Source organism: Engystomops pustulosus, unplaced genomic scaffold (assembly GCF_040894005.1).
Source record: "Engystomops pustulosus unplaced genomic scaffold, aEngPut4.maternal MAT_SCAFFOLD_109, whole genome shotgun sequence".
NCBI lineage: Eukaryota > Metazoa > Chordata > Amphibia > Anura > Leptodactylidae > Engystomops > Engystomops pustulosus.
In genome coordinates this window covers 85,678-95,997 of record NW_027284991.1, presented here as the reverse complement: position 1 = coordinate 95,997, position 10,320 = coordinate 85,678, and the positions used below count along the sequence as shown (strand labels likewise).

Below are 10,320 nucleotides of genomic sequence, written 5' to 3'. Positions count from 1 at the left end.
GTCCAAACCTCATGAAATCCACTTTAAATTGTATTCGACACCGACTCTTGGCCTCATTAAATACTCCATATCTTAGGTTCCCTTTATCTCAGGTCCTAGCCTCAAGAACATCCTCCTCACGTTAATTATTTTACACCAGGTTCTGCCCTCATAAAATCCTCCATCCCATGAGGACCACATCCTAGCTGTCTGAACTTCTCCTCATGATAATCATTTTACATCAGGTTCTGGTTCTTTTCCCTCTTTACAGAGTAGAGTCTCAATCTTTCGTGTCTACGACGGTGATCCTGGCAGTTACAGAACAATAGGGGACTAGGTCTGTCCGGACAATGTTCTACTGAGGAGCACATAATAAAGAGACGAGGCAGACGAGGGGAGATCCCCGACACAGGTTTATTACACTCAGCAGCTCTTGTCACTGGAACATCATTTCTATATGGAAAAAAACAAACACAACACAAAGTATCTGCAGAAATCTAACGAGGGAAGCAGCGATGACTCCGAGTATCATCTGCTGCCGTATCACAGACTGTGTGGGGTCGCTTGAAGGGTTAATGAACTAGATCACAATCGACACATCATGCGGAGAGGAAAATCTGCAGAATCTATACAAAAACAAACCTAAGGGCAGTAATAAATAAGAAGCCTCCTGCGGCCTGGCGCATGGACTCTACATGGACAGTGACATGGAGAACCTTGGCCAATGTGTAGAGGTCAGACTCTGCCATCAGATACAAGATACATAATGTGTGTCCATGAACTGTCGATGGATCTGCATCTTCTGAGGACATACGGCATCTCACAGGATGGTGGGAAGTCATGTATTCCACAATCCGTGTAATTAGTCCATGTCTTCTCCAGGCCTCCAGCCAAAAACAAGGCGGATCTTTTCCCAATCATGTATTTTAATTGACATGAAGCGAGAATCTGGCAGCTCGGTGTCTCGTTACATCTGCCATTGTCAACGGTCGATGTTTCAATGTAAACATTCAGATTTATTTCCGACAGATCCTTTGAATAAAACATGTCCAGATGGTGAAGAAGAGTAAGAAAGGCTGGATGATCCGACCAAAAACAGTCAAGATGTCTACAAGGAGGAGAGGAGCAGATTTCATGGTGACCCTTGTCTGGTTCCTCATCTTGTCATCACCGTTGTGTTTCTCTATTATCAATATCTAAGTGTTCCCCGTAAGACTGGTAAGTTCTTGTAGCACATCTTCCAGATCTTATGTCTTACTCATCTCCTCCTCATCTTCTTCAGTTCCTTTCGTTACTTAGCTTTGAGAAGTATCCTTCTTATTTATGTGTAAAGTAATCGTTTCACCAAGGGTTCCATAATTTAAGGTTCTGGTAGAAACTTCTGTCTTGAAGCTTGGTTGCCCGTTATCTGCAGACCTTTGGACCTCAGTGCAGAAAGAGGGCTTAATGTTAAAAGTTGGTTGACCAGTTGATGAAGTTGCGACAGTGGTTTCCTTCATACGGAAAGACACATTTGCAGATCCCATATTCATTCTACTCATTCTTGGACCAGCTGTGAACATGCTGCCGATACCTTCTTTTAGGTGGGTGAAGAAGTTGGGTCTCTGTTTAGGTGCTACAGGCCTCCCGACATTGAGCAGCACAGGTTTGCCAACGGTTGGCTCATTTATTTCTGCCTGTAGGACAGAGATCTCACATGGGGCACCTTCTGAAATGTTTGCGACTTTCTCATCACATCCGTAAGTCTCTCCTTGACATGGAACATAATCCTCAAGATCTTCTAAAGTCAAAGCCTTCCCATCACAGGTAAGAATTTTTTGATCTCGGTTTCTTAAGTCTTCTGTATCTTCATCTTCTGGCTCCTCCACAATGACATCTTCTACTTCTAGAGATGAGATTTGGTCAGAATCTGATGACTTTATTTCCACTGGGAGTCTTTGGTCATTGTTACCGGTATCTGTCTCTATTGGAGAAGAAGACCTTTCCGGGTTTTTAGTTTTTGAGGATTTGGGTTCAGCCATGATACCAGCACCTTCCTCTAACTCGTGCATTTGTTCGGTGACATCTTGAGGACCGAGGTCATCCTCAGGCTCAGACTCTTGTTGGAGGAGTTCATACTCCATTGATGGGATATCCTCTTCCGATAAGCTACGGGATGTTAGTGTAGACTTTGACTCCTCCACCAGTTTATTGTTGGAATTGTTTCTGTTGGGGTCATCGCCGGTGAATCCTCTTGATCTTGTGCCGTACTGGGGGAGTTTCCTTCCAGGTTGGTCATCTTTCTCCGGCTTGGCAGGAGATGTTCCTCTTTTCCTTTGTGGTTTTGGTGATTTCTTCACTTTAAATTCGATAATTTCTTCTACCTCAACCCAACGAGACTTTTGTTCCTGGGGTCGGGCAGAGGCTCCTCGTTCATCTTCTGGCTCTGTGATAAACAGTGTGGGCACTACGGTTCTCCGTGGTTCCTGCTCAGGCCTGTAGACCGGCTGTCTGCTGCGGGCGGCATAGGGGGGCTCTGCTGTGGACATTTCAGGTCTGGGGGTCCGGGCTGGAGAGTGTCCTGAAGCTGGACGTGATGGAGAGATGCCTGGAGACATTCTTCTTCTCATCCTTGGACTCTTCACCACCGTAGTGATAGTCTCCTCTCTAGTGACGCAAATTTGTCAATTAGTATCGGGCGATGTCGCTCACTGGGACAGCACCAGCACCAAGCCAGCACCAGCACCAAGCCAGGTTAGTTCTGGTAATCCGGGGCTCATGCATCGTTACGCACGTTAATACACAGAAAAATGTGGAGTGATGGGAAGTTCTGTGGGGGAGGGGAAAAAACTTCTGTAGATCCCGAAATTTCAGTAAATATAAGATTGTAGACATGTAGATCTGAGGGGGCGGGGTCAGAACTATCAGTAGGTCTCCTGTATATAATGATATATGTACAGCCGCTATAACCCGGGGATCTCCTGTATATAATGATATATGTACAGCCGCTATAACCCGGGGATCTCCTGTATATAATGATATATGTACAGCCGCTATAACCTGGGGATCTCCTGTATATAATGATATATGTACAGCCGGTATAACCTGGGGATCTCCTGTATATAGTGATATATGTACAGCCGGTATAACCCGGGGATCTCCTGTATATAGTGATATATGTACAGCCGGTATAACCTGGGGATCTCCTGTATATAATGATATATGTACAGCCGGTATAACCTGGGGATCTCCTGTATATAATGATATATGTACAGCCGGTATAACCTGGGGATCTCCTGTATATAATGATATATGTACAGCCGGTATAACCTGGGGATCTCCTGTATATAATGATATATGTACAGCCGGTATAACCTGGGGATCTCCTGTATATAATGATATATGTACAGCCGGTATAACCTGGAGATCTCCTGTATATAGTGATATATGTACAGCCGCTATAACCTGGGGATCTCCTGTATATAATGATATATGTACAGCCGGTATAACCTGGGGATCTCCTGTATATAATGATATATGTACAGCCGGTATAACCTGGAGATCTCCTGTATATAGTGATATATGTACAGCCGGTATAACCTGGGGATCTCCTGTATATAATGATATATGTACAGCCGGTATAACCTGGGGGTCTCCTGTATATAATGATATATGTACAGCCGGTATAACCTGGGGATCTCCTGTATATAATGATATATGTACAGCCGGTATAACCTGGGGATCTCCTGTATATAATGATATATGTACAGCCGGTATAACCTGGGGATCTCCTGTATATAATGATATATGTACAGCCGGTATAACCTGGGGATCTCCTGTATATAGTGATATATGTACAGCCGGTATAACCTGGGGATCTCCTGTATATAATGATATATGTACAGCCGGTATAACCTGGGGATCTCCTGTATATAATGATATATGTACAGCCGGTATAACCTGGGGGTCTCCTGTATATAATGATATATGTACAGCCGGTATAACCTGGGGATCTCCTGTATATAATGATATATGTACAGCCGGTATAACCTGGGGATCTCCTGTATATAATGATATATGTACAGCCGGTATAACCCGGGGATCTCCTGTATATAGTGATATATGTACAGCCGGTATAACCTGGGGATCTCCTGTATATAATGATATATGTACAGCCGGTATAACCTGGGCATCTCCTGTATATAATGATATATGTACAGCCGGTATAACCTGGGCATCTCCTGTATATAATGATATATGTACAGCTGGTATAACCTGGGGATCTCCTGTATATAATGATATATGTACAGCCGGTATAACCTGGGGATCTCCTGTATATAATGATATATGTACAGCCGGTATAACCCGGGGATCTCCTGTATATAATGATATATGCACAGCCGGTATAACCCGGGGATCTCCTGTATATAATTATATATGTACAGCTGGTATAACCTGGGGATCTCCTGTATATAATGATATATGTAAAGCCGGTATAACCTGGGGATCTCCTGTATATAATGATATATGTACAGCCGATATAACCTGGGGATCTCCTGTATATAATGATATATTTACAGCCGGTATAACCCGGGGATCTCCTGTATATAATGATATATGTACAGCCGGTATAACCCGGGGATCTCCTGTATATAATGATATATGTACAGCCGGTATAACCTGAGTCTCCTGTATATAATGATATATGTACAGCCGGTATAACCTGGGGATCTCCTGTATATAATGATATATGTACAGCCGCTATAACCTGCGGATCTCCTGTATATAATGATATATGTACAGCCGGTATAACCTGGGGATCTCCTGTATATAATGATATATGTACAGCCGGTATAACCTGGGGATCTCCTGTATATAATGATATATGTACAGCCGGTATAACCTGGGGATCTCCTGTATATAGTGATATATGTACAGCCGGTATAACCTAGGGGTCTCCTGTATATAATGATATATGTACAGCCGGTATAACCTGAGTCTCCTGTATATAATGATATATGTACAGCCGCTATAACCTGGGGATCTCCTGTATATAATGATATATGTACAGCCGCTATAACCTGGGGATCTCCTGTATATAATGATATATGTACAGCCGGTATAACCTGGGGATCTCCTGTATATAGTGATATATGTACAGCCGGTATAACCTGGGGATCTCCTGTATATAATGATATATGTACAGCCGCTATAACCTGGGGATCTCCTGTATATAATGATATATGTACAGCCAGTATAACCTGGGGATCTCCTGTATATAATGATATATGTACAGCTGGTATAACCTGGGGATCTCCTGTATATAATGATATATGTACAGCCGGTATAACCCGGGGATCTCCTGTATATAGTGATATATGTACAGCCGGTATAACCTGGGGATCTCCTGTATATAATGATATATGTACAGCCGGTATAACCTGGGGATCTCCTGTATATAATGATATATGTACAGCCGGTATAACCTGGGGATCTCCTGTATATAATGATATATGTACAGCCGGTATAACCTGGGGATCTCCTGTATATAATGATATATGTACAGCCGGTATAACCTGGGGATCTCCTGTATATAATGATATATGTACAGCCGGTATAACCTGGGGATCTCCTGTATATAATGATATATGTACAGCCGGTATAACCTGGGGATCTCCTGTATATAGTGATATATGTACAGCCGGTATATCCTGGGGATCTCCTGTATATAATGATATATGTACAGCCGGTATAACCTGGGGATCTCCTGTATATAATGATATATGTACAGCCGGTATAACCTGGAGATCTCCTGTATATAGTGATATATGTACAGCCGGTATAACCTGGGGATCTCCTGTATATAATGATATATGTACAGCCGGTATAACCTGGGGATCTCCTGTATATAATGATATATGTACAGCCGGTATAACCTGGGGATCTCCTGTATATAGTGATATATGTACAGCCGGTATAACCTGGGGATCTCCTGTATATAATGATATATGTACAGCCGGTATAACCTTGGGATCTCCTGTATATAATGATATATGTACAGCCGGTATAACCTGGGGATCTCCTGTATATAATGATATATGTACAGCCGGTATAACCCGGGGATCTCCTGTATATAATGATATATGTACAGCCGGTATAACCTGAGGATCTCCTGTATATAATGATATATGTACAGCCGGTATAACCTGAGGATCTCCTGTATATAGTGATATATGTACAGCCGGTATAACCTGGGGATCTCCTGTATATAATGATATATGTACAGCCGGTATAACCTGGGGATCTTCTGTATATAATGATATATGTACAGCTGGTATAACCTGGGGATCTCCTGTATATAATGATATATGTACAGCCGGTATAACCTGGGGATTTCCTGTATATAATGATATATGTACAGCCGGTATAACCTGGGGATCTCCTGTATATAATGATATATGTACAGCCGGTATAACCTGGGGATCTCCTGTATATAATGATATATGTACAGCCGGTATAACCTGGGCATCTCCTGTATATAATGATATATGTACAGCCGGTATAACCTGGGGATCTCCTGTATATAATGATATATGTACAGCCGGTATAACCTGGGGATCTCCTGTATATAATGATATATGTACAGCCGGTATAACCTGGGGATCTCCTGTATATAATGATATATGTACAGCCGGTATAACCTGGGGATCTCCTGTATATAATGATATATGTACAGCCGGTATAACCTGGGCAGTCTTTACTCCATACAATGAGACAATGGTGGTAGGTTGGTATAACAGGGGTTAGGATTGGTCCTGACCTGCGGGGTCACTCGCCCTCCATGCTGTGCACACGTTAGGTAAGTAGTTAGCGGGTGTTAGCAGTCAGCAGACATGAGGACAGACACAGGCAGCGGCACTTACATGATGACCGTTTTCTTGGGCACTTTAGTTTCTTGCTCAGTGACTACAAAGGAAACAATATGGAGAGCAGGGGTTAGACCGGCACAAGCTGATGATCCGTCTGATCGTGTTAAGGTCATTAAGAGGAACCTGGATGGAGAGGTAAAGCGTCATGCGTCCTGCCCTTCCCCCCTGACGCGTCCTGCCCCTCCCCCTGGCGTGTCCTGCCCCTCCCCCCTGACACGTCCTGCCCCTCCCCCCTGGCACGTCCTGACCCTCAGGCACAACCTCCATATACAGACTCACGGCCGCTCAGGGAGACCCAGCGTGACCCTATATATATGATCCAATAACACATGAGACCCGATATAAGGGGCCGTCATTATAGGAGGTCAAAGGTCATCATCAGACGCAGTGGCCCCAAAATAAAAAAAAAGTCATGTGACCCCCCCAGACCATTATCTGCAGGTGACAGTTCTGCTGATACTGAGGTCTTCATGATGGAAATGTCCCCAGAAGACGCCCCAAACATTCACCTCTGTCTGAGGACATAGTGATGGGGGAGTCCAGTGCAGGAGCCCCCCCCCCCCGGACCCCAAATGCCACCCAATGCCCACCCCTTCATTACATCCTGCTGCAGAACTACACCTCCTGCTCTCCTCCTCCTGCCCCACCACCACTACACCTCCTGCTCTCCTCCCCCACCACTACACTTCCTGCTCTCCTCCTCCTGCCCCACCACCACTACACCTCCTGCTCTCCTCCCCCTCCCCCACCACTACACCTCCGGCTCTCCTCCCCCTCTCCCACCACTACACCTCCTGCTCTCCTCCTCCTGCCCCACCACCACTACACCTCCTGCCCCACCACTACACCTCCTGTTCTCCTCCTCCTGCCCCACCACCACTACACCTCCTGCCCCACCACTACACCTCCTGTTCTCCTCCTCCTGCCCCACCACCACTACACCTCCTGCTCTCCTCCTCCTTCCCCACCACCACTACACCTCCTGCTCTCCTCCTCCTGCCCCACCACCACTACACCTCCTGCTCTCCTCCTCCTGCCCCACCACCACTACACCTCCTGCTCTCCTCCTCCTGCCCCACCACCACTACACCTCCTGCTCTCCTCCTCCTGCCCCACCACCACTACACCTCCTGCTCTCCTCCTCCTGCCCCACCACTACACCTCCTGCTCTCCTCCTCCTGCCCCACCACCACTACACCTCCTGCTCTCCCCCTCCCCCACCACTACACCTCCTGCTCTCCTCCTCCTGCCCCCCACCACTACACCTCCTGCTCTTCTCCCCCTCCCCCACCACTACACCTCCTGCTCTTCTCCCCCTCCCCCACCACTACACCTCCTGCTCTCCTCCTCCTGCCCCACCACTTCACCTCCTGCTCTCCTCCTCCTGCCCCCCCACCACTACACCTCCTGCTCTCCTCCTCCTCCGCCACCACTACACCTCCTGCTCTCCTCCTCCTGTCCCACCACCACTACACCTCCTCTGCTCTTCTCCCCCTCCCCCACCACTACACCTCCTGCTCTCCTCCTCCTGTCCCACCACCACTACACCTCCTCTGCTCTCCTCCCCCTCCACCACCACTACACCTCCTGCTCTTCTCCCCCTCCCCCACCACTACACCTCCTGCTCTTCTCCCCCTCCCCCACCACTACACCTCCTGCTCTCCTCCTCCTGCCCCACCACTTCACCTCCTGCTCTCCTCCTCCTGCCCCCCCACCACTACACCTCCTGCTCTCCTCCTCCTGCCCCCCCACCACTACACCTCCTGCTCTCCTCCTCCTCCGCCACCACTACACCTCCTGCTCTCCTCCTCCTGTCCCACCACCACTACACCTCCTCTGCTCTTCTCCCCCTCCCCCACCACTACACCTCCTGCTCTCCTCCTCCTGTCCCACCACCACTACACCTCCTCTGCTCTTCTCCCCCTCCCCCACCACTACACCTCCTGCTCTCCTCCTCCTGTCCCACCACCACTACACCTCCTCTGCTCTCCTCCCCCTCCACCACCACTACACCTCCTGCTCTCCTCCTCCTCCGCCACCACTACACCTCCTGCTCTCCTCCTGTCCCACCACCACTACACCTCCTCTGCTCTCCTCCCCCTCCACCACCACTACACCTCCTGCTCTCCTCCTCCTCCGCCACCACTACACCTCCTGCTCTCCTCCTGTCCCACCACCACTACACCTCCTCTGCTCTCCTCCCCCTCCACCACCACTACACCTCCTGCTCTCCTCCTCCCCCCACCACCACTACACCTCCTGCTCTCCTCCCCCTCCGCCACCACTACACCTCCTGCTCTCCTCCTCCTGTCCCACCACCACTACACCTCCTGCTCTCCTCCTCCTGCCCCCCCACCTCTACACCTCCTGCTCTCCTCCTCCTGTCCCACCACCACTACACCTCCTCTGCTCTTCTCCCCCTCCCCCACCACTACACCTCCTGCTCTCCTCCTCCTGCCCCCCCACCTCTACACCTCCTGCTCTCCTCCTCCTGTCCCACCACCACTACACCTCCTCTGCTCTTCTCCCCCTCCCCCACCACTACACCTCCTGCTCTTCCCCTCCTCCTGACAAGTGTCACTAAATAATGACCTGGAGAGGAAGAGACAAGAAATACACTTACTGAGAACATCGCAGAAAAGTGGAAGGGGCTCATGGACACAACCTACAGGAAGGGGGTGCAGGACGCTGCATGCACAGGAGGAGGAGCCTACATACCTCCCGCATGCTGGTCAATGTATGTACCGTGCACAAGACACACTGCAAGCTGCAGCGACAGCCATAACGTACGTGACCTCCACATGTGATAATATCTCATGGTGTCAGGAGCACTGGTTGTGACTGATGCTTGAGAAAACTTGTGACTGCTGATTTGGTTGGGATTAGAGCACAAGTGGGGACGGAAAGTATTCAGACTCCTTTACATGCTTCACTTTCTTTTATTGTAGACAATTGGCAAAATCTAAAAAGTTATTTTCTTGCTCATTATTATAAACTCTGGCACCCAGAAATGTTCACTCTGTCCCCCCCCCCAGTAATGTGCCCCTGCCCCCTCCAGTAATGAACCCTCTAACTCCAACAGTAATGTGCAATCTCCCCCCGCCCCAGTAATGTGCTCTCTGCCCCCTAGTAATGAAATCTCTCCTGGTGATGAGTATTGGGTCCCCCAGTGAAATAACATCCCCCAGTGTAACCAGTAATACCATAGTCTAGTGGATGGGGGCGCTGTACCCCTATATACCAGTGCATGGAGCGTGTGTCACAGTGTAACTCTATGGAGGCTCTAGTGATATAACATCCCCCAGTGTAACCAGTAATACCATAGTCTAGTGGATGGGGGCGCTGTATCTCTATATACCAGTGCATGGAGCAGGTGTCACAGTGTAACTCTATGGAGGCTCTAGTGATATAACATCCCCCAGTGTAACCAGTA

At 48.0% G+C, this 10,320-nt stretch overlaps 1 protein-coding gene across 1 annotated transcript in view; it reads right to left on the bottom strand.

The window, feature by feature from the left end:
* Positions 1 to 375: 375 nt before the first annotated feature.
* Positions 376 to 10,320, bottom strand: part of LOC140107062 (obscurin-like) — a gene marked incomplete at its 5' end in the record, with an annotated part of 89,565 nt that continues 79,620 nt past the window's right edge. Inside the window, 2 exons of the mRNA XM_072131630.1 lie at positions 376 to 2,625; positions 6,882 to 6,924. Of these exons, the coding sequence (XP_071987731.1) occupies positions 1,275 to 2,625; positions 6,882 to 6,924 (1,394 nt within the window). The remainder of the gene's footprint in view (positions 2,626 to 6,881; positions 6,925 to 10,320) is intronic.